We start from the raw sequence: 24,485 nt of genomic DNA, 5'->3' as shown, positions 1-24,485 counted from the left end.
GGAGCCTAGGCCTGCTGTGTCCGACAGTCACCCAGTCACCGCACACGCCGTCCACAGTCGACCCGGTGGGCCCGCTGTGGTCTGGATCGGTGGCGGTTGCTGTTGGTTGGCTGGGTGACACCGGGCTGTGGCTGTGGCCTTGCAGAACCAGCCGAGTAAATAGTGGAACCTCCCAGAAGCGGGGGTGAGGGGAGCTGTGGCTCATAGGACCCCAGAGCCTGCGCGTGGACACGGTGACGCGGTCGCCTGCCCTGGGGTGGCCCTTTCGTCCCCTCTTCTCTCATGTCACGTTGTCTCTTGCACGTCCATCTTTCGTTCGGGGATATTTGAAGCAGGCGATGGAATCAGATGCCGCGGACAAATATAAACTCCGGTTCGAAAGTCCTATGGCTGTCAGGGTTTCTTTTCAGCATTTCACAGCGTTTGACGAGCTCTGCCTGGCGGCTGGGGCGGCCATCGGACAGGCCCACGCCCCCTCCGGTGACCCTTCTGCGTTACGAACATACAGCTTTTAGATTTAAAAAGAGGATTTGAAACAAATAGGGACAGGAGTCTTGTGTCTTGTCCTTCTATGCTGACTCGGTGACCTCTGGGCCACACCGGCTTTGGCTCTTACTGCCGGAGCCACGTGGGACGGAGCCTGTTCCCAGCACCTCCCGGGGCATCGTGGAGTGGGTGAGGCTGGGGAAGGGAATCCCAGCATGGGGCCGAGGGGGCCCCAGAGGAAGGACGGAGCAGGGCCTGTAGAGCAGACAGCAGGGACCAGACGGGCCAAGCGGCTCCTCACGTGAGGCCAAGCCCCGGAGGCAGCCTGGCTCAAGGGGGGCAGCGGCGTGGGAGGGCCTCGGTCCCCCGCCCACAGAGGGCCTTTCCGCACCAGCTGCTTCAGGTATCAGTCAGTCACTGTGATTTTCTTCAGAATGCCTGGCGGCTCAAGGACATCTCACATTTTGTCCTGTGGCACGAGGCCAGGTGCCTTGGGAACCAGCATCCCCTCCTGTTATGAGGGGTACCGGTCACCACCTTCACACTTGAAACAGTTCTCTCCTGCTGTCCCAGGTCTCGGTGGCCCTCAGCAGCAGCTCCATCCGGGTGGCCGTGCTGGAGGAAACCGGGGAGCGTGTCCTGGTGGAAGGGAAGTTCACCCACAAGGTCAACACCGAGGGCTCTGTCTGGAGCCTGGAGCCTGGGAAGTGCGTTCTGGTGAGTGCGGGCCCCATGCTCCGGGGCGAGCAGGCGGCACACGCGTGATGGCATTACGCTGCGTTCTGCAGGGAGGGCCTTGGCCCTGCCCTTGGGGACGCCAACGAGTTGTGGAGACATTGCTGTTCATGGGGCCAAAGGTTCAGTGCATCACTTTAATCACTGCCTCCCGGTGGCACCTGGGGCTGCACACAGGGCGGAGCTGGGGCCTGCTGCAGGCACCGCCGCGGCTGGCGGGTGTTGCTTGGAGCCCTGCAGGTGCAGAGCGTGCACCAGGGTCGCCTGGCCTGGCTTTGGGACTCAGCCCCTGCTCACCATTCACCTGCTGGGTCACCACTGTGCCGATGCAGGACCCCCACTCCTTGTCCTCGGTGGCCGACCCCAACACCGACCCAGTGCCAGGCCCTGTGCTAGGCCCCCTGATGTCCTCGCCAACCCGACCCCGCGATGGGACTTCGTGGCAGCTGTGACGCGAGGGGTCCTTAGATGGAGGAATCACCCCGGCCGTCCAGGTGGCCCTCAGCCCAGCGGCAAGTGTCCCGACGAGAGGAAACGAGGGCGATTTGAGACAAAAGGAGACGCAGATGTGGGAGCAGTGAGGCGAAGTCGGGGCACGGGTGGGACCTGCAGCCTCGGGACAGGGCCCAGGCCTGCGACACAACGAGATCGCGGGCTCTGGCCTCCTGACGTGAGAATAAACGTCTTGTTGACGCCCTGTGTGCGGGCTGCGTGAGGCTCCGCCCGGACAGCACGGGCCCACGTGGCAGCGTCACTGAGAGAGCTGCTGGGACAGAAGAGTGGCGACCCCTGGGCCGCCCGTCAGCTCCCCAGAGTCCTTGGAGCCTCTGCCCTCCCAGCATCCAGTGCGAACATGCCGCCCGCCTCCTGATCCGTGGACCACCCCAGCCCCGCCACGCAGGCTTTTGGAGCAGGCAGGGGTGGCAGCTAAAACCGGATGACAGTTCTTGCCTCCCTTCCTCCCACGCTCAGAATGTTAAACGGGGCTTCTCGGTCCTCAGGCTGCTCCTTGGTTACGGAGCCTCCCTGCGGCTGCGTTCATCTCAGGACCCGAGTTGGCTTGCTGTCCTCATTTGTCCCTCTGCGCGAGGCTGACGTCCCCCTCGGCCTGTGGACGCTGTGTGGTCAAGGGGGTGGTGCCGAGCGTGGGCGAAGCTGATCCCTGCTGATGAGACGCTCCGCATGTCACTGAAGTTGAGGCAGCAGCTGCAGACCGCCTGCCGCCCTGGGGCGTGCAGTCTGACCTGCGGGTGTCTGTGCAGCTGAATGTGCAGGCGACTCATTCACATCATCTCCCTGGTTAAGCATCTCCGCTGGAGTCCCAGGCTGACTGCAGTACTTGCCTGTCGGCTACAGGCTCCCCCCGAAGGTGCCACATTTCCGTGGTGTCACCAGAGTGCCGGACTTATTCACCTAACTTCCCTGCTGACCCGTTCGCCGTCCTTCACTTGTCGGATTTCTAGTGGGGACGTGCATTTTTCCGTGAGGCTCGTCATCTTCGTTCCCTCAGTGGTGGCCCAGTGGCCACTGGCCTGCCTGGCCCTGGGAGGCATGTCCTGGATCACGCGCCACCTTCTTCACAAAGGCAGGTCACACAACGTCAGCGTGTCGGCAGGAGCCGAGGTGCAGGGTGGAGGTTCATCCCAGAGTGGCGCATGAGCCCCCCGGCCCTCAGTGCTCACCCCCTCAGGCCTCTCACATTCCCCAAGTTGCCCAACCTGTGGCGGCATCCCCAGGCCGTGGGTCCCCGCAAGGAAAGGCAGAGGGTTTGGGCTGCAGGGTGGGCAGCGCGAGGCTGCAGGTCCTGAGTGGTACACGCAGCGGCCTGGGGCACAGGGGAGGCAGCGAGGTGCCGTCGGCCATACCCCACCACCGCCCAGGTTGCCCAGGCTCCTACGAGAAGCTGGCGACGTCAGAAACCAGGAGCCTGGTCAGCGCAGGGCTGCCCCTGGCGTGTCTGAGGGGCAGCGATCAGACTAGGGCCCACGTCCCCTCCGCAGAGGTGGCTGCAGCTGACAGGCTCCCTCATCCTCCCTGTCGTTGTCCTCAGTCACTCCCCCCACCCCACAGTACCACCCACGACTCTCACGCATGTCTCCTTGGCCCCAGCGTGACCCCTGGGCAGCTGTGAGGAGCCGTCGTCCCCGTGGGGCACTCTGTGTCCCTGAATAGAAACCTGGTTCAGTGACTCAGGCAGGAGGGGGCGGGCGCTGGTGAGTCATCGGCACAGATCGGGGCTGCGCTGCGCTCACCCCCATGGCGTTCGGAGCTTCCACGAGGACGTTCTGGAGAAATCTCTGGAGAAAACGGCCAGCAGCCCACAGGTCCCTCCGAGAAACTGATTCTCTGTCTGGGCCTAGACAGGAGGAGGCTAGAGGATGGCCAGGGAGGGGCGTGCTGCCAGGTCACCACACCTACCCCAGCCTGCCAGCTGGAGCCCTGAGCCCCACTTAATTGAGGGGTGGGCATGAGGGAGAGCCTGTGACACGCCAGGCACCAGGGACCGGGCCTGGGGACAGAAGGCCCTTGCTGGCCAGTGCACGGCTCCGGCTGGGGCTGGAAGCAGCACTTTCGTCGTTGTCCTGGGGCAGATGGGACCAGGCAGGAATCCCCGTGGATGTGGCCAGGGAACGTGCACCTGCAGGTGGGACACCCAGGAGGGTGTGGCATTGCCTCCAGCGTCACGCAGAGGGTGCCTCAGAGTTTCATCTGGAGGAAACGCCAGACCAACCCCAAACAGGGCGGTCTCTGCAGACAAAACGACACGAAGTCTGTGGAGACCTGGCGAAAGGGGCCAGGGCCACGGACGCGGGCAGCGGGGACTGGCCCCGCGTGGGAGGGAGGGCGAGTGCGGTCATCGGACGGCTTCCGTGTCCTCGGAGGGAGGTGTTCACCAGAGTCTGTGGGTGAGGGGCTCAGCTGCTTCAGAGATGTGTCGCGTGACGGCCTGTGTCCCACGCAGCGAGCGCGTGCGCAGACAGTGGTAACGTGAGGCTGGGCCAGGCCGGGGTGAGGCGTGTGCATGTGAGCAAGTTTGGCAGCTTAGAAGTTTGAAATCGTTCTAAAGAAAATTCTTTTTAAACGGGACCATAAATAAGTACGTGCACAGACGCTCCACATTATCAGTCATGGAGCTGTGACTTAAAACCCCAGCGACACGTCACTGCACCCCTACTGGAACAGCTCCTGGAAAGAAACGACAGCTTCAGGCGCTGACAAGACAGAGCCTGGGACCCTTCGCCGTTGAGGCGGGCTTCGGAATTGCGGCTCACGTGACATTTTCACCAGGTCGCACACCAAGCACAGGACCCTGCCGGGCACCGCCTGAGGAGGAGGGGGGCGCACATTCACTCAGAGTCTGCGTGGCCCCCAGCCGACGGCCCGCATGACTCCCGGTACGCAGGCAGCACAGCCCAGCGTCAGCGACCGCGCGAGGCCGTGGCGGTGTGATTCCACAAGTGGCACGTGTCCTGGACACAGCCAGCGAGCTGGCACAGCGAGCGTGGGCTGCGAGAACGCCTGTGGTGGACGTAGGTGGGGCGTGGCTGTGTGGCCGAGCTCAGGTGACGTTCTCAAACAAGTCGATATCAGACCTAGTTCTTGAGTCTCGTTCCGAGAGTGTTTTGCCTGCGGCCTCCTGATGCTGTGTTGCGTTGCTTAGCCTGACGTGTTGTCCTCCTGGGTGTCACCTGTGTGGGCTGGCTCTGGGCGCAGTGTGTCCCCATGCCCTCCAGCCAGTAACTCTTTCCTCTGACTGAGGGTCCCTTCCCTGCCCTCTAGGCACAGCAGATCTCATCCTGTTGGGGGAGGGCCGCACAGGGGGCATGGGGCCACCCACCTGTCAGCTCTTGACTGCTCTGCTAAGAGTTCCCCAGTCAGCCCAGCTGCTGACCACTGACCATGGCAGGGGTGCTGCCCAGGCCCTGTGGTCCTGAGAGGGGACCTTGCCACCAACTTCAGACGATCCCTATGGTGCTGTCCCCACTCAGTTCTTTTGTCCCCAAGGCCCTCTTCCCCAGAGTGTGCAGTGAGGCTGGGTGGGGTGCTTCCCCTAACTGGGAGGCGAGTCCTGTGTGGTGGTCGCAGGGCTGGAGGGGTCTGGCCAGGGAGGGGAGCGGGACGGTGCTGGGCATTGGTGGGGTCGGGGGGCTCACCCTGGGATGACTCAGTCCTCAGGTCCCAGGCCCCCCAGGGGGACAGGAGGCAGGTGCCGGGTTTGGAAGCAGCAAAGGTCACCTGGGGGAGGGGTGGCCAGCAGGGGCCGGCAGCAGCACGTTGAAAGAAGCGCACACTTGGGGTCGTGTTCCCCTGGCGGCCCAGGCAGGCTGTCGGGGCCGGCGTGGGCGGTGGGTGGCTCTGAGCTCTGGTGGGAGTGGGCTAGGGTCCTGGCAGCCAAGGTGTTGTGAGGTGGTGACATACCTGGGGCACCATCCTCCGGGAGGACCTGGGGGACAGGTGCCCCAGCTCGTGGCGTCGGGCCCGCCACCACGTGCCACACGTTGACACATCCCCGTCCCACGGCCAGGTGAGCCTGAGCAAGGCGGGCGAGTACTGGTGGAGCGCGGCGCTGGAGGGCGAGGAGCACATCGACATCGACCGCATCAACAAGGAGCGCTCCATGGCCACCGTGGACGACGAGGAGCACGCCGTGCTGGACAGGCTCACCTTCGACTACCACCAGAAGCTGCAGGGCCGGCCGCAGAGCCATGAGCTGGTACGGCCGTGGGCTTGGGGGGCGGTGTGGGGGTCGGGGCGGGAAGCCCACTCGCTGCGGGGCTAGGCCACCTGCTGGGTCCTGGCTCGGCAGCTTGGCCCGATCACTGGCCACCGCCCGCGTGAGGCGGTGGTCTCACCCTGGATGGAGAGCTCAGCCGCGGGGCCGAGGTGCGCCGGTCCTCGTGAATTGGCGTGCGGCATGTGCTCCCAGGGTAAGTTTGGCCCTGGGGGCCCATGACCAGGAGGTCCTTCCAAGTCACTTTCAGCCGTCAGAGGCGGGAACAGGCTGCTTGGCCAGAGGCTGTGGCGTCAGGCGGAGGTTTGCAGCGAGATGAGAGGCCCACACCTAGCAGCGCTGAGAAAAGGACTTGCTGGATGGGCGCAGCTGCCCCAGGACCCCTGGCACCGCCCGAGGCGTGGGTCGTACCGAGCCTTGTCACGCTGTCTCTGCACACGCGCCGCCTTGGTCAGCGACTGCGCTGCCCGGCCCCTCAGTGACGCATCTGAACCGCCAGCGTCCCTGCTCCTGTGCTCGGGGCCATTGTGAAGTGAAATAAGGGGGGCTGAACACAAGCTCCGTGACACTGCCACAGGCGGCCTGATCACCGCGACGGCCACCAGATGACCGCCAGGCCGGGAGCGTGCTCAGTGCTCAGGGTGAGACGCTGGACAGACGGATGAGTCACGTCCCAAGGGAAACGGAGCAGGACAGCACGAGACGTCAGACGCTCAGAATGGCGCACACGCAAAACCGTGAAGTGTTTTCTCTGGACTTCTCTGCCTAACGTTTTGGACTGCGGTTGACTGTGTGGCTGGAGGCCGCGCGTCCTCCGCTGTCCTTGTGGTCTGCAGGCTCAGGGAGGAAGGCTCGCTCTCTCAGGCCCACCTCGGGCCCGGGGCCCATGCGAGCAGCAGCGTCACGTGAACGGGGCGCGTCGCTGGGTGGCGCAGTCTTGTTCCTTGTGCGTCAGTCACGGGACCCTTCTCCCCAATGCTAGTCAGTTTCAGGAGCCCTGTGTGTCTCCTGGGGCCAGACTCTGGTTCTGTGAGTGCCCTGGGCCCACTGCCTGTGGGCCTGCTGGCCCGTTCTTCGTGTCCTTGCTGCTCGTAGGTCAGGTTGGGTTGGCTGGGTCACGGCCCTGCCAGCGACCCGAAGAGGCACAAGTCTTCACGGCATGTGTCAGGGTCCCACAGCAGTTCAGCAACACAGCCAGTTCTGGCCTCTGAATCTCTTGGGCTGGCAGGGCTGGGGCCCGGGACTGAGGTCGACCGTCAGAGAGGGTTACAGGCATCCGCTGGTTGCATCCGTGGATGGTGGCCTCTGGCACTCGTCGCTGAGCTGTGAGCACGGGACTCGGCGTGCACCTCACCCCATGTTTAGGCAGCGGTGCTAACCCAGCTGTGCTGCATTCACTTGCAGCCACCAAAGAGCATTGTGGACGCTGGCTCGATGGCAACGGACCCCATGCGGGTGTCCCCACCTGGAGTGGGTGGGCACGGAGTCCTGAGGCCCATGGGGAGCGGGGAGCGGCCTGGGAGCTGCGGCAGCATCTGCTGGCCAGGCCCCGCTGGTTCTAGGGAAGGGATTCTGGAGGACTTTCCAGGGCCTGTTGACCTGGCTGAACTCGGCACTCCGTGGGGACCCGAAGCGGACACATCGGAGCCCAGAGCTGGTGGTACATGCCTAACCAGAAGTGACCCCTTGCCTGGCCAGCCTGCTGCTGGGTGGCCAGTGGTCTCCAGTCCTTGCTAAAGATGAGGAAGTTCAGATGGCTCGGGTAGAGTGTGACTCAGTGCTGGGCCTGGCCTGGCTGCCCGGCCCTCAACGTGGGCTTCTCGGATTCGGGAAGGAGCCTGTTCGAAGGTGGCCTCCTACCAGGGGTCCGGGTGGACTGTCCTTCCCACAGTGGCTGGTGAGCGCAGCCTGGGCGCAGCTTTGGGCCCGAGGAACCACGGGAGTAGCCTGGTAGGGAGGAAGCTGGGTGCGGTGACACTTGGTGGCTGCTGAGGGCTGCGTAGCCACAGACGGTTCAGCTGAGGCTCTGCTCTGCCCTGCGTGAAGGGAAGCCGCAGGGGTCAGCAGGACGGGTTGGTGGCCTCTGGGGAGGAGGAGTGGCCCAAGGAAGCAGGTGGGGGTTGGTGTTTTGCTATTTCCTGGAGAAGAGGAGTGGGCAGACCCCGTGGAACACTGCGAGGGCTCCGGGTGTGAGCGCTCAGGCAGAGCTCCAGACAGGACCGGACAGTGGGGACAGTGGCCGGCCGGTGGGGTGCAGAGGGTGGGTGCCAGGCTGGGAGAGGAGCCCCAGGGGGTGGCCAGTAGGAACTAGAGCAGGGGGCGTGTAGGCCCAGCGGCATCTCTGCCACCCTACGCCCAGGTGCCAGGTGCGGGGCCTTCCTGCCTCTCGTGCGTCTGCGCGTTCTTCATTTGTATGGCGGGGAGTGGCACTGACATACCTCCCTGCGCTGCGTGCCATGCATGCACTCGCCCGCCACCCAGGGCCGAGGAGCCGTCCCTTCCCTTCGCGGGGTCTGTTGTCCTGGAGAGCCGAGGGCGTGCATCGGCCCTTCGCCATTGTCAGAAGGGAGGGAGGGGGACCTGGCCGGCCAGGTGTTCACTGGAGGCACCTCCCCGGTCCCCTGGTCCAGCCACACTGCCCAGCTGGTGACGCCCCAGAAACCGGACCTTTCAGCAGCCTGCTGTGAGGTCCAGGACTGGGGGGTCCACCGAGGACCCTCCCGTGGTCTCTCCCTCTGAGTCCCCAGCGAAGTCACATTGGGTTAGTTGAGGGTCTAGGCCTCGTGTCCCAGCCTCCTCCCTAGGGTAGCAGGGAGCCCTGCACCTCAGTCTGCCCCGTGAGCCATGGACCTCAACCCCTTCAGTGTCTGAACAGGAATCCTGGCGGCTTGCGGGGGTTGGGGACAGCAACTGCACCGCGAAGACGCCAGCCAGCGGTTCGCTGGGGACACGTCGGGGGCGGGAGCAGCCTGTGGGGGCTGCAGTCACACAGGCAGGTGTTCAGGAGAACGCGGGGCGCAGCCCGCTCCGGCCAGTGGGCCTGGTGACCCGTTAACCTGTCTGTTTTCTGTTGTAGAAAGTCCACGAGATGCTGAAGAAGGGGTGGGACGCTGAAGGCTCTCCCTTCCGAGGCCAGCGGTTCGACCCCGCCATGTTCAACATCTCCCCGGGGGCGGTGCAGTTTTAGTGACCAGGAGAGGACGCCCTCGCCGGGGCAGCTGGGGCCTGGCCGGGCCCTCTGCCGGGACTCGCCGTCTGGCGCCTGAGCCATCCCTTCCCTGGGCGCGCCGCGCACCCTGCCCCCGGCGGCAGACTGTTCCCGGGCAGGGCTGCGTGGGCCGCGGGGCGGCCGGAGGGCGGAGGCGGCGGGCGCTCCAGCCGCCCTCCCGCTTGCTGCTGCGTGTGCCCTGCTTGCGTTCTTGTGCTGGCGCGGTCTGCGCGGACGTGTGCAGGCCTGGCGTCCTGGGCGGCCTGGGGACTCGGCCTGACCTTGCTGGGCGCTCCCTGCAGTCTCGCTTGTTTGTAACGTCAGCCGCTGGCCTCAGCCTTCGTGGAACAGCAGACACTGAGGTCCCGGTCGCTGGTTCCCTGTGCTAGAAGACAGTCCTGTGGCTGCCCGCGCAGCAGGACCTCTGGCCGGGCCGACCCGCTCCCACCCTGCCCGGCGCTTTCCTCTCGTGGGTCCTGGCCTGGTGGGTGAGCTGGTGGAGCAGCCTCAGGAGACCACGGCCGTCAGCCGCCCCGGGCTGCGTCGCAGGAGCCCAGACCGTGCGACCGTGCCCTCAGCTCTGCCCTCAGGCCGAGCTCGCGCCCGTGCTGCAGGCTGTGCCCATCGCCAGGAGCCTCCCTCGCAGGCCCTGTCCACTGGGCTGGGGGTCGAGGACCCTGCCTGGGAGGCGGTCCTCCGGGAGCCGTCCACCGGCAGCCGCAGGGTGGGCTGGTTCGTGGGTCACACAGGCAGGTTTCTGCTCCCCGGCGGCTTCTCTGGGTCCCTGGGAAGTGTTCAGTGGCTCTGACACTGCCACGGGAGCCTGGACACCGTGGCTGCGGGCGCACCCAAAGGGGCACGAGGCTGGTCCGCAGTCGTCACAGCGGTTGGTTCTGGACCTTCCGAGACCCCTCTGCAGGCTCCCAGGTCTCACGCGTGTGTCTCTGTGTCTGCCTCCCTCCCGCCACCCCGGGCATCTCCCGGAGTGACGAGGTGGGGTGTGGTGTGGCGCCTCAGCAATATGGGAGACCCTGGGCCTCCGCGGTCTGCTGCCTGCCTTCTGCCGGTTTTATGTGCGTCTCCCCACCCCGCTCACCAGGACAGCGGTGCCGCGGTGGCTGGGAGCAGCTGGGGGCGTCGGCTGATGGAGCTGTCGGGCGCCCCGTGCCTCGCGGGCATCCTCTGCCCCTCCTGCGGCTGGGCCTGGAGTTGCCGCTCCTGCCTGTTTTCTCTCTGCAGACGCGGCAGCAGCAGCGGACCAGCCACTGAGCTCGTCACTGAGGCCCGAAGAGAGCGAGGCCGCCCCGTCCGCGTGTGGGTTTGCAATAAATCTGTATTTAAGCGCTTCTGCGTTGTGACGTTCGCTGTTGAGCCAGTTCTCTGTGGTTGTCCCCCGAATCCTCGGCACCCCCCCAGCATGTGGCCCACGCCCTCCCCATGGCTCCCCTTGGCTCCCCATGGCTCCTCATGGCTCCGCACGGCCGGGCGTGGCTGCAGAGTTCACCCCACTCCCAGGGGCCTGGAATCAGCAGATCACAGGACCCAGCACACAGCACCCCAGGACCCTGTGGCCACCTGTCAGTGGAAGGACCGCAAAGGCGGGGTCAGGGCAGAGGGGAGAGACGCCTGCCCCTGCAGGCCCCTCTCCAGCAGCCGGACAGGTCAAGGTCGTAACCCCTGACCCCACCTGCCTCCACTGGACCCTCACTTGAACAGCCACTGGAAACCCTGACAAGCATCACCTCACCTTTCCTCAGGGACCCCCACTCTTGGGAGGACAGTCCTGGCCTGCCCCTTCCCCCGCCAAGGCAGGGGCGTGACCTGGCTGCCAAGGCGTCAGGAAACTCACGCCTTTAAAACGTCTGTCTGCCATGGTGAAATACACGTGACAAAACTCACGGCCTTAACCGTTTCCAAGTGTCCAGTTCCGTGGCGTCAGGTACAGTTGTGCCGTTGGCCATTAGCCCACCCATCCCCAGAACGTTTTCTTCCCAAAGTGAAACTCCGTACCCGTTGAATAGCTTTTAATTCTTTGCCGGCATCGCACGTGAGCAGTTCCACAGAAGTCCCAGTCCCCAGGCTCTGGCAGCATGGAGCTGGGCGGTGCTGGGGGTTCCACCTGGTGTTGCCACCCCGCCCTCACCCCACTCCCCCTGCACCGGCAGCGAGGGCAGCAGGGAGGGGCACCCCGCGACACGCCTGCCGCACGGGGCAGCCAGGCTGGACGACCCGGAGGCAGAGCCGGGAGCCGTGGGGTCCTGACGGACAGCAGGCCCAGCCACCGTGGGCCAGGGGCCGGCCCAGGTGGGGCCCAAGGGCAGGAAGGGGCGCAGGGGCGGAGCGGCCTCCCTTCTGTGAACGGCCCTCTGCCCTCCCAGGTGGTCCAGTGTGGTGGTCAGCGTTCCCTGCGCCTGCAGCTCCACAGCAGCTGGTGCAGTTTTGGCTGTAGCCACGAAAGGGTCTGTCACGTCCACCTTTGTTCTTTTCCCTATGAAGGCTCCTGGTATATTCCGTTTGGAAAGCATTCTGTCTGTCTTTTTCTCTCTTTAATTCTCCCCCCACTTCCACCCCGACCCATGGATGCCGCTGTTTCCCCCTAAGAACTGGATCTCCGACGGTGGGGCGTCCCCTCCCACGTGCTCACGGCGTGCGCCCGGGGCGCGGACCCGGGACCTGCGTGCAAAGCAGATGTGCTGAGCGCTCTGCGGAGCCAGCCCTGGAGAGCACCCTTTGAAGAAAGTTCTGTTGGCAGCCAAGTCTCCGTTTCTCCCCCTCTGTAAACATCTGTGTTTCCCCTGCATCCTGAAGGGTCGCTTCACGGGGCCTGGAGTTTGCAACTGACAATTCTTTCAGCTCTTGAAAAACATTGTGGCGCTCACTTCCGGCTGCCCTGGTGAGACGTCTGCTGTCACTTGAATGCTGTTTCTCTCTCAAAATGTGTTATTTCTTTCTGGCTGTTTTTCAGACTTTGTTGTTGTCGTGTCTTTAGTTTCCAGAAGTTCGGTTAATCATGATGTGTCTCGGTGCGGATTGCTCTAGGTTTCCACTATTTGGAGTTTGCTCTGCTCTTCGAATCTGTTGGTTTACAACTTTTGTTAAAATCGAGACGTTTCAGACATTATCTGTCTGGCTACTTTTTCAGCCCCGCAGTCTTCGTCCCTGTCTCTGCGGCTCCGACGGCGTGACAGTCACGTCCCACGTGTGTTGCTCTCAATCTGTTCCTCTTGGTCGGAAGGAGTAAGTTCTCTTGACCTGTCCTCGGCTTGACCGGCTCATCCTGTCGTCATCACCTGCTGTCGATCTGTCTGGCAAGGGTTTTATTTGGCTAGTACGTTTTCTAGTTCCATAGTTTTCGCTTTATAGAGAACACTTATTTTCCCACACAGAGGAACATGAAACTCCATCGCTGAGGTTTTCCGTTTCTCCGTCTGTCTCGGGAGCTTCCGTAGCCACAGGCTGAAGCACGTTAGTGACTGTTTCACACCCTCTTTCCAGCAACTGCTTGACCTTGGCGTCGGCGTCTTTGATCATCTTTTCTCATCCCAGTTACGGTTCTTGGTTCATGTGAAGTAGGATTTTCAGGACTTTCAGATGTGTCCTGGCTGTTTTGGTTATTTTGTCAGGAGAGTCGTCATGCTGTTTATTTTAGCAAGCGCTCACCCTTGGGTTGGGCACGGAGGTTGTGGCTCCGGTGTTTGGTCGCCAGTGTCCTCGCATGGTGGCACGGCCTGCACAGTGGGCATGCTTCCACTGGGCCTGGGCTCTGCGTGGCCCGCGGTGGGGGACACACAGGGCTCCGTGGTGCTGTCTGGTGGGGGAGCGCAGAGGGCCAGCCCTCGGTCGGGCCTGCCCGCTCCCGTCCTTTGGCCCAAGGGCAGTTTCCCCTGCTGCCTGTCTAGATGATGTCTGGCGGCCATGCGGGGTGCAGCCCCTCTGCCCAGTCCAGGGTGTGTGGGAGATAAGGGAGTCTGTGTCTCGAGTCTGGAGGCCGCTGGCTTGTCTGCCCTTTCTCCAGCCTTCCGGGGCCTTTGAGGGTGTGAGGAGTGGGCAAAGCGAGGCTGTGCCACCCTGTTCCGGAACCGGACGTCCGGTGCTCGGAGGTTTCACCAGCACAGTGTTTTCTCTGTAGACCTGGGAGGCGCGCCGGCTCCTGGGAGCAGCTTGGCAGATGGCAGCCGCGGAAGGGCTGTGGGCCGCCGGAGTCTTTACACACTGTGTCGAGAGCTCGCTGTGTGCCCATGGAGGACAGGGACCCTCGGCCTCTGTCGACTGGGGCACAAAATGCAGGGGCTCCGGGATGTGGAGGACGAGGGCGAGGACAAGGGAAGGGCAGTGAGGGGCAGCCAGGCCGACCCCAGCCGGCACTGCTGTCTGAGGGCCCTCAGGACCCCATCTCCACCCCAGGGCCCAGAGCCCTGCCAGTGAGAAGGGAAGGCGGGGAGGCAGGGGGCCCGGAGGGGCGTGGGGGTGGGGGAGGCCACTGTGCTCAGCCTTCCAGTCCCAGGGATAAAAATACCGGTTCGTAGGATTAGCTGCTAGGCTTGTTGCTAGGCAGGCTTCCACGCAGAATTGCCATTTGGGGTTCAGTTTGGCCGAACAGCTTTTCCCGGGAACCATTCTCAGCCTTGGGCCAGGTCTTAGAGGACACTCAGGGAGACAGGTGTTCTGCTTATCGTCTTCCAGGGGGGCACAGCCTGGTTCTTATTCTCCTGCTGGACAGAATGGAACACGTGTCACTCGTGGACTGTGGAGGGGCACTGGCCCCGAGGAGGAGGTCTGGGCTCCACAGAGAGTCTACGTGGTGGCAGCACATGGGGCCGGTGTCCTCCCACGGGGGGTTGTGCAGCAGATGCCACAGTGAGCACCACTGGGGACTGTCCCTGGCAGAGGTCCTCAGGCCAGAGGGATAGGCAGACAGGTGGCCTGGACACCATGGAAGGAAGCCTCCGGGGGGAAGTGCTCCCACCCCCACCTGTCCTGTGCGGTCGGGGTGGAGGAATGCGGGGAGGGGCCGCCTGGAATCCAGGGGGTGGGGGGGTGGGAGTTGAGCTCCAAGCTCCACGTGGAAAGGCCGGAGCCGCCGACGGAAACGCGAGGCCATGGTGAGTCTGCAGCGACCCAACCGCCGCGAGGAGCTCTGGGCCCCAGACAAAGGCGGGGCCAGCCGGGCCCCTCGGCGTCCAGGCCCCTCGGCGTCCAGGCTCAGCCAGGTGCTGTGGCCAGTTCGGGACCCCCTCTCCGAGTCTGCCCTCGCACCCATACTCCTGTCTCCACTTCCTGTGGTGCCTGCCCTGCTGGGAGGCAGTGGTCAGAGGCGACTCGGCCTGGGCGCTTGGCGGAGGTGGGCCTGAGCTTTCTAGACCAAGGGCCACCGGGACCACATGACAGTGCCATCAGCCAGACTGGCTCTGGCCCTCTGTTCCCACCCTCGTCCTGGGTCACACGGGCTGGGGCTGTCCCCAAGAGCTCGTGTGTTGTCTGCCAGCCAGTCATCACCCAGTGCTGTCTGCCTTCTCATTTCTGGCTCCTATTGTCAACGTATCTGCCCAGGAAGGCCACCGAGGTCACCTCTCCGGGCCCCTGCTGACTGTGGCAGGATGTTGCCCCAAGCCCTGCCCCCCGCCTCCCCGAGCTCAGGAAGGTGGTGGGCTCCCCGTGGCCCTCCGTGCCTGGGGTCCGCCCTTCAGAGCTGTGCGTCTTCCCACCCACAGGAGGCCTCGTGCAACTGGCCCGTGCAACCTGGGCTCCTGCAAAGCCGCTCCCAGTCCGCATGCTCACCCCCGGGCAGGGCCCAAGGTGGGGCGTCAGCAAGTGAGCCTATGTCCCCCCCACCCCCCACGGCTAGCCGGCAGCGAGAAGACACCCAGACTCCTCTGCAGCTCTGTCCATGCCAAAGGACAGGCAGAGCCCCCTCCGTGCAGAGCAGGGCCTCGGCCTGGCCCGGGGCTCCGTTGGGACCGCCACGCTCTGTCCCCTGGGATCAGAGGGTCGCAGGGGCGCCCTCTGTGGCCTCGTCCACCCTGGCGAGTGATTCGCCAGGAGTAAGGAGCTGACAGTGGCGTTTGGGCTTGGGGCTAAAGTGGGAGAAAAGTTGACAGAAGACCGTTTATCCTGCAGAGTGGCACTGAAGGTGGCGGATCTGGGCCAGGGCTACGTGCTCGACTCGGAACAGGGCCCTGGCGGGCAGCAGCCTGGCCTGGGGCCACGGGAGGCCGCGGGAGGGCAGTGCGTCTGCTCCCTGGAGGCAGGACGCAGAGCTGCTGGCCTGTCCCCCAGCCATAGGCCACCAGCGGTTCTTTTGTTTGTTTTAATAACAGCTTCGTGGAAGTATAATTCACACAGCGTGAAAGTCAGCCTTTTCAAGTGGGGGATCAGTGATTGTGAGCGCATTCAGTTAGCAGCCATCACCATTGAGTTTAGAATGTATTCGTCACCCCAGAAAGAAACCTCATGCCCATTAGCAGCCACTCCCTATTCCCCACACTCCCAGGCCTCAGCAACCACTAATCTTCCTGTGTATGAATGTGCCAGTTTGTAGGATGCAGTTGGACCCCTTCCTCACACCATATACAAAAATTAAAATGGACCAACAACCGAAATACAAGCTAAAAGCATAAAACTTTTAGAAGAAAATGTAAATCTTCATACCTTTGGATTAGATGATGGTTTCTAAAGTGACATCAAAAGCACAAGCAACAAAAGAAAAAAGATAGGCTTCATTAAAATTAAAAATTTTGTAGTCTACGGCCACACCACCCTGAACAAGCCTGATTCCGGTGTGATCTCGGAAGCTAAGCAGGGTCGGGCCTGGTCAGTACTTGGATGGGAGACCACCTAGGAAGCCCAGGTGCTGTAGGCGTAAAAAATAAATAGATAAAATAAGGGATTGTAAACTGACAAGGTCTTTGCAATCTGTGAGGTCGAATCTACCAAGTGTTGCCTTGCCTAAAAAAAAACAAAAATTTTGTGTGCATCAAAAGACATCAAGAAAGTGAAAAATACAACTTACAGAGTAAAAGGAAATAAGGGCTTAGTCTCCAGAACACAGAACTCACGAAGCTCAACAGAGAGACCAACAATCCAACTAACATGCAGGTACGTGCCTTCAGAGCGGACGGCCAGTAAGCACGTGAGAGGTGGGCAGTATCCTTGGTCACCGGGGAGATGCAGACATCTCAGCGAAGGTCACTTCGCACGACTAGGATGGCTATCATTTTTTTTTTAAACAACGTGAATGTGGGCAAGAATGTGGAGCTGGAACTTTCGCATATTGCTGCTGGGAACGTGAAACGGCGGCGGCTGCGGAAAACAGTCTGGCACTCAGAAAGGTAAACACTGGTCGCCACGCCACCCAGCCCTGCCGCGGCCAGGTGTTTACCTAATAGGCAGGAAACAGATGCTCCCGCAGGTGCTTGCGCGTCTTTGTTCACAGTAGCCAAAAGGCGGAAATAATCGAACTGTCCATCGACTGATAAATGGATGAAGAACAGTGGTCTGCCTGTGCCATGGGGCATCGTTCCACCGTAAAAAAAGAATGGGTTTCTGACGCACGCTGCGACATGGGCGAACTTTGAGGACATTACGCCAGGGAAATGAGTCAGATACAGAAGGATACACATGATTCCACTTGTCCGAACTGTCTAGACTAGGAAGTCGTGGAGCCGGAAGTGGGTGGAAGGCCACCGGGGACTGGAGGGAGGGGTGTGGGGCCACGCACTGGCACCGGGTTGCTGTCTGGGTGACGGTTTTGGAGATGGGAAGTGATGGGTACACAAGAACGTGAGTGTGCTCGCCGCCTCCGAGGTATACACTGAACAGTGGTCGAAACGGCACATTTTATGTTGTTATGTTATCACAATGAAAACACTTTACCATTTTTTCTGTGTATTTTGGCTGCAGGCTTGGAGGCGGGCTGCTCCGTAGGAATAGGCACGACCTTGAGACAGCACAAGACGTAGGGACTGCAGTCCTGCCTCGTGCTGCTTTGGAGTAGAAGGGTCCGCCACACTCCGGCCACCCCAGAGGTCAAGGCGGTCCCTCTCTGGACAAAGGAAATAGAATCCAGATCCTCTGTGTTATGCCATGGACAGTGTTACATAAAATTTCCTGGAGCCAGGACCAGAGAAAGGCTGCCAGCTCCACCCTTACATTAAGAGTGTTTTAAGAGAACTTACGAGCCGTGTCTTTGCTGGCGGCGAGACGCCATGGATGCCCTCCGGACCCTCCAGCCCCCAGACTGTGTTTTGCAGCTAAAAGCAGGGAGTCTGCGTGCTTGGGAAGGAATCCGTGTTTACGGGGCGGGGCGCCAGGTGCCCAGAGGCTGTGCCACCAGAGCTAGTTAAGAGACAGAGAAAGTCAGGGGTGTCTCACTGCAGAGTTCTCGTGTCCGTTCCCAGATGGGGGGACAAGTCGAAATGGTGCATTAGCTTCAAGACAGAGTCGGCTCTGTCTTCACGGTGTCCAGTGTTCAGTTATAAATTACTAGACTCACCGAGATAAAACAGGTAAAATCCTCAGATGACAGATGTTGCAATTATCAGACACTTTAAAATATCTTATTAATACTGTAAAGAAAATAGGTAAGGTGGAGAATTTCACTAGAGGAAAAAAATTTTAGAGCTGAAAACGATAATCGATATTGAGAATACAACTGATGGGTTTGAGACGGAACACGAGAGAACAGAGGGTTAGTGGAAGCAGATCGATTTGTGGAAGGTAGGACAGAAATATCAAGGCTGATGCACAAAGACGTGACAAAGATGGAAAACAGGCGTGTCAGAGACATGGAAGACAGAGAAGTCCTAAGTATGCGGCAGCCTGAACCTCCTGTACCGTGTAGATGAGAATGTCACTTGGTATAACCACCGTGGGAAACTTGCAGTGTCCACTGGGGCTGAGCACACGCACACCACCGACTCAGAGCTTCACTCCTGCGTCTTTGCAGAAGTGGCACCTGTGTTCACCGAGACAAGCAGCACGATGTGTGCACACGGTGGTGGGACCGGGGCCATCGCAGGATGAAAACGCGGCCGCTCCTGCACGCAGACCTGTCCGAGTAGCACCAACGGTGCTGAGGCGACCCAGACGCTACAGAGAAGATGCTTCCCGAACCCGGTTGTTTAAACCTCACACACAGGCCATGCTACCTGTTGGCAGAGGTCGCTCCAAACTGCGTGCTGGACGTCGTGGCTAAGCTGCTGTGGCCGCCTCTGAGACCGGGCTCTCGTTTCTGTGCCGGCCTGGCCACCGCCCGATGCCCCTGCAGACGCCCGGCGATGTTTTTGCACGGCATCATTGGGAAACCTGGGCGTGCACAGCCGGGCTCAGTGCGGACGCCTCCTCCCCACGCGCGGCCTCCTCTTCTCCGGCGTCGCACCCCACACGTCCTTGCTGCTCCGTTGCCCTGGGTCTGGAGTCAACCTCGTCAGGGCCGTGTGACCTCTGCCATAGCCAGGAACTGTCCCCAGTAAGGGCTGACTGACTTGTCCTGTCAGGGCTCCCGGTCCAGCAGTCTGTCCACAGCCTGAGGACAGCCAAGTCACACAGTGTCCAGGTGATGGCCACTTGCGGTGGAAGGGCTCGTGTGGTTCCTGCTCACCCGTCACGTCTACAGGTGGAAGTCACAGCTGAGCTTCTGGACGGAAAAGGCAATGCTTTCCACCGCTTGCCCAGTGCCCTTGACGCCTTGGGCCCAGCGCCACGCGTGACGGATCTCTGCTGGACACTCCCACTGGGCTTCCACGACGTCCATCTCCCGGTCTCAGCTCTTCCCAGTGCCTCCTTAGTGCCTTGGTGGCCCCTTCCTCAGACTGACCGCTCAGTGCTGGCTCCCCCAGAGAGCAGCCCTGCTCCGTTCCTGGTGGCATTCAGCAGGCTGTGGCTCCACGCTCCTCCACGACCCTGGTCTGTGCCGTCAGTTCTCATCTTGACTCAGGCTGCAGGCCGCTGTCCCCTGACCCTGCAGGCGGTAGCATGGGGAAGCCCCACCTCCACACGCCACCCCACAGCAGAGCGTAGGCCTTTCCCTAAAACTGCTGGTCTCGTCCTCGCCACCCTGACGCCCTAAGCAGGAGCAGCCACTAGTCCCCATGTTCACTCCTCACTCACAGTGGTCACTAAGTCCTGGTTGCGAAATACCCTTCCAAGTGGAGCCCCGGGCCCTTCTGGTGACGGTGGCTGTTGCTAGTACTGAGGATATTGCTGCAGAGGAGACTCAGGTGGCAGACAGTGTCTTTGGGGCAGTGGTGGGGGTAGGGGAGCGAGAGGAGGTCTCAGGAAAGCTGAGGCCTGAAGGGTGTGGCGAGGGAGCTGCCACTGTCCCCAGGCCCAGGAGCTGCGGTGGCATGAGGAGCAGCCTGCTGGGGCTGCTGCAGTTGGCTGGCTCCACAGCCCCCAGGAGCCGCTGACAGCACTTAGCGGGGTCCGGCCCACGGGCCAGCCTGCCCAGCCCGCGCTGAGGTCCTGTCTCCAGCTGCTCGGGCAGGCCCGGCAGTTGCCTCCCGAGGAAGCCCCTCCCGTTGTGACGTCCTGTGTCAGCCCAAAGCCCTGCCGCCTGCCAAGGTGGGGTGATGGTCCCAGCAGGGGCAGGGGGTGCGGCTTGCAGAAGCCAGGACGCCTTCCTCCCTGGGCAGGATGGGCTCAGGGGCCATTCCAGTCTGCAGTGGCTCAGGACCCCTGGGTGGAGGACAGCCCAGAAATGGGGGGGGGGACTCTGAACACAGGGGCACCTCAGAGGAGGCCAAGGGGGTCCCCTGAGGCAGGATGGGAGCCTGGGCCTCCAGGGGAGTCTTGAGTGTCACCTCCTGCCCCCTCTTGAGACCCAAACCCTCCACTGGGTCTGCAGGCGCCCCCAACCCCTCTCCGCTGTCGCTCTGCCCCTCGGAGCCCCGCATCCCGGCAGAGTGCGCGGTGACACTGCGGCCGCGGTGGCCGGTGATCACGGTCGAGCGCGAACCTGCTCTGTTTGGCCGCCCCCACCCCCGCCACGCACGAGGCACCTGTCTCGCCCCACCCCGCTCCCCGCCCCCAGTGTCACATGCGTCGTCGCCCTCCCCTCCCCCTCCCCCGTATCTGCCAGGCCAGGCGCGCGGGGGCGACTCGGGTTGTTTCCAGTTTTCTCGGTTATAAATAGCGCTGTGCACGTCTTCGTTACAAATCCTTCTTCCTCCGAACCCCTGAATGGCTGAGCCCCATGGGGCGCCCGGGGCCCAGCCTGTGCCCCGCAGCGCCCTTCCTGCCGCCTGGCCACGGTCGCAGTTCGCGGGCAGGGGCCGAACCGGCACCGGCGGAGCAGCGGCCGCGCCTCCTGCTGTCCTGCCCGTAGCTTCAGGCTGGGCCCTGGCGCCGAGGCCTCAGCGCTGCCCGCGAGCTGTGCCGTTTGTGGGTTTTCCCCGTTTTCCATCATTCTGGTCGGCTTCCGTTAGTGGTACAAATAGAAGTGGACGTTCTTACTGTGCAAAGTTCGCAGTTTTACGTTTTTTCTATAGCACTTCACTTCTCTTGAGTCAATACGAGCAGTTTATGTTTTCTTAGAAAATTCTCATTTTCGGTGTGTTTTTCCATGTATCGGTAAAATGTTGCGCATAGTTCTTTTATAATCTTTGTCTTTATTTCGTTCTTGTCCCCGTTTTTGTTCCTACTTTCGGAGCTTATTTTTTTACACACCAGGCTGGTCACGCAGCTTGCGATGGGCTGTGGCTTCACGTGTGTCTCTTTATAAGTTTCATTTTTGTAGTTTCTGTAGTTTGTAATTTAAATTTCCCACTGAATGGATTTATTTGGCTTTCTTGGTTATTTATTTTTAATTTTATTGTGCTGTTGTCACTGATTCCTGCTTTTGTAGCCCTTTGCGATTTCCTGTCCTGATCCTTGGCCAGCCACTGAGACTGTTCCATGTGACTGAGAAGAACACGTATGCACAGAGTGACCGTGTCGATGTACGTTTCTGTGACTTTAGAGTTGAGGTGATCACATGTGAGTGACATGTAAATCACATTTATGCAAACATGCGGTTTTTAAGTTTGCTCAGTGTTTGACAAATCGACACTGTGTAACCACGAGAAAGCACAGAACTTCACCGAAGCATTCACCGAAGCATCCGAAGCCCCGTGGCTGCTCCACGCCGGTCCCGCCCCCGTGGCCTCCGAGACACAGCCACCTTCCCACTTCAGGGGCAGACTGACCTGGGATTCTGCAGACGGGGACCCTGCTGTGTGCCCTCTGTATCTGCCTCCTTTCCTTTGGCTTCTGCTCGCGAGGGTCACGCCCATTGTGAGGGTGTCAGCAGATATTGTCACTTACACGTGCCATTTGTGTCTGTGCACCCCCGATATGGGCACCCACATTGCTCCAGTCTGTCCCTGTGAGTAGTGCTACTATAAACGTCTCGTCACACTTCTTTTTCTTAATGTACATTTTTACTGTGGGGGTGTGCATCTAAGAAAGGAGTGGGCAGGTCACAGGGAGGGCATTTGTATAAGAACAATCCCCCGCCCTCCCCTGCTCACGCACATTTTCTTCATGATGCTTTGCTAACAGCAGTAAACCCTAACTGCTGTCAGATGTCAGCTCCCGTCACCAACAGTTGAGAATTAGGGTTGGTGTGTCCCACAGGCCTCAGTGGACGCTGGCCCATCAGGGTCAACACCAAAGGATGGTGGGGCACACGGCAGGCAAGGAAGGCAGGGGCACTGCTGTTCCCAGGTCCACCTTTGCCTCGCCTTCCGTGGCAGGTGCCATCATCACCACCACCATCACCATCGCTGTCACCACCACCATCACCGCCACCACCACCATCACCACTGTCACCACCATCAACACCACCATCACCGCCACCTTCATCGCATCACCACCACCGTCACAGTCACCACCTCACCAACACCACCACCCATCCATCACCATCATCACACCACCATCACCATCGCTGTCACCACTCCATCACCGTCACCTTATCACCACCATCAATTTCACCACCATGATAGTCACTCACTCCACCACCACCACCACCATGATATCACCACCACCACCATCACCACCATCACCACACCACCAATCGCCACCACATTCACATCACCACCGGCCACCACCATCACCACCACCACCGTCACCGTCACCGTCACCACCGCCATCATGCCCATCATTATTATCACCAGCACTACCATATTGTCCTCCCACATGCCTGCCACAGGATCCCATACGGGCCACATCAAAGACCAAGCGACTGGAGATTGATAGACCGGGGTCCTCCTGCACAGGGGGACTACATCCTGCTCTTCCAAGCAGATGGCCGTGCCTGGGAGAGGTGGTGGCAGTGACATCCTCCCATGACAGCAGTCCTGGAGGCGAGGAGACAGAGGCGGCCATGGGTTTCCTTGGGAGACTGAGTCCCATGTGCAGCACTGTTGGCTCTGCAGATGTGATGCTCGTTGCCATGGGGATCGTCCTAACAATAACCTCCCAGAACTGAGAACTAATATTCCCCACACCCGACCCAGCTGCCACCTGGGAGGGAGAGCCCTGCTAGCTGATGGAAGCCAGCTAGAGAGGATACGGGGGCGGCAGTGATGACGTGGGGGTGCGGGTGGGAGAGAGCCCTTCTTGAACGAAGGAGGGGCGAGGCCAAAGCCAGGTGAGAGGCCTTATGGGGCCCAGAAAGAGTCGTGGCTGACAGCCCTTCACCCTGCCAGCTTTCCCATTCTGCTGGGCAGGGACCCCCTGGGCCTGGAGGTGGGGGGCGAGTTGTTCCGTGAGTGGGGTAGAAGGCCGGGCTGTGTAGGCAGACGGTCTGGTCTGTGGTGCCTCACCCATTCCCCGCTGTGTACCCTAACCGCCCCGCCTTCTCGCCTTCACTTTCGTTCTGTCACCCCTTTAATGTTTCAGCCCAGGGAGGGGCTGCCCAAGGGCCCCCAGGTGCTAACAGGAGGAGAACAGGGACCTCAAATCACACTTCGTTAGTGACCCGACTCCTTGTGTAACCTTGATCCCAGGCAGCTTCCCCACCCAGGATAAGACCTCCACACGAACCCCCCGGAGTTCTGCTGAGTCCTCTCCGGGGCTGTGGAAGCCATGTGTGCGTGAGCGCGCGCGTGTGTGACTGGGCGAGTTTGACTGTGAATGTGTAAGTGTGTGTGTAAGAATAAAACACGAGAGGCCTCATGGAGCAGTGGGGTTCGATCCTGGGCACGTCTTGGCTGTGCGACATCGGGCGTCTCACCCCACCCACCCCCGCTGTCCCATCTATTAAAATGGGGGTGACGACAGTACACGCCGCCTGGGATTGCTTGAGAATTGAACGAGGTAATACATGTAGAATGCGTGTGAGCAAATCAGCGTCATGGTGGCTTTAATGCCACTTCATGGCAAGGGCTCACGCTGGTAGGAAAGTGTGTGACCTCAGCAGCAGCCAGGTCCGCCGATAGCCTGGAGAGAGGCTGATTTGCCCAGGGAGCAGTCCTGTTTCGTCTGCGGATGAGACGCCTGCTTCTCCCCTGAGCGCAGAACCATGTAACGGCCCAGCGCGTGGGGCTGGACCCCACTGCAGAGCAAGCCCCTGCCGTCCGTGTGAGGGGCCTTGTAGGAGCAGTGGGTGTCAGGACAGGCCTGGGGCTCTGGTCCCAGCACAGAGGCATGGAAGCCGTTTCCACTCCTGCCGTCCGCTGAGGTCAGGCCCACACGGCCCTCACGGTCCTCGCAGCCCCCCGTGGCCTCAGCCCCTAGCCGTCTCCTGGGTGCAAGCCCGGTCTGCAAAACCACCCAGGACCTGGACTGGTCCCAGCTGATCTGCTCATCTGCATCTTGGCAGGGGGTGGCCTGGCCACCTCCAGCCCAGAACCCCTTCATGGGCTCTTTTATCCAGGGAAGTCTATTGTGGCCTCTGGGGCCAGCCCTGGGCTGGCCACTAGGTGTTATGAGTAGGAAGGGCCCAGAGCCCAGGGCTGGGAGCCTGCTGGGCGGCAGTGGTGACCCAAATCCAGAGCTGACTGCCGGAAACATCGTCCTCAGGGCCTGCCCAGGCCCCCCTATCCCCAACTCTGGCCCTCGCCCCTTAAGGAGTGTGAGGGTGTGGGCTCCCAGTGAGTCCTCTTCGGGAATCTGAAGTCCCCGTTCTAGATGGCAGCCTGGGCCTGGCCCTGGGGGAGGCTGTTCTGTGGAAAGCGGGTCAGCCCAGCCTGTCCTGCTCCCTCCGCCTCCTCCTCCCCTGCTCCCCGCCCCTCAGGACGCCCCGCCCCTCAGGACGCCCCCCTCCTATCAGGCCCCAGCTGGCAGGTGGACTAGGCCCAGTAGTCTCTGCGGGGTGGCTGTGAGCTCTCAAGACTCCTCCAGCCC

The 24,485-nt window shown here is 61.4% G+C and overlaps 1 protein-coding gene and 1 pseudogene across 4 annotated transcripts in view; both read left to right on the top strand.

Moving 5' to 3' along the window:
* NUDCD3 (NudC domain containing 3) overlaps positions 1-10,523 on the top strand; it is a 40,171-nt gene extending 29,648 nt beyond the window's left edge. For 2 of the 4 annotated variants that reach the window (XM_039847078.1, XM_039847077.1), the window contains exons 4-6: positions 1,060-1,203; positions 5,747-5,935; positions 9,030-10,523. In XM_039847078.1, coding sequence (XP_039703012.1) covers positions 1,060-1,203; positions 5,747-5,935; positions 9,030-9,140 — 444 coding nt within the window. In that variant the 3' untranslated portion in view covers positions 9,141-10,523. The remainder of the gene's footprint in view (positions 1-1,059; positions 1,204-5,746; positions 5,936-9,029) is intronic. The other 2 variants (XM_039847079.1, XM_039847080.1) reach the window with 2 other exon arrangements.
* A 5,377-nt stretch (positions 10,524-15,900) lies between these two features.
* Positions 15,901-16,020, top strand: LOC120589616 (uncharacterized; annotated as a pseudogene).
* The last annotated feature ends 8,465 nt before the right edge of the window (positions 16,021-24,485 follow it).

This window comes from Pteropus medius, unplaced genomic scaffold (genome assembly GCF_902729225.1).
Source record: "Pteropus medius unplaced genomic scaffold, Ma_sr-lr_union100, whole genome shotgun sequence".
Taxonomy (NCBI): Eukaryota; Metazoa; Chordata; class Mammalia; order Chiroptera; family Pteropodidae; genus Pteropus; species Pteropus medius.
Note: the sequence above shows the minus strand (reverse complement) of the source record. Positions and strands in the feature narration are given on the sequence as shown.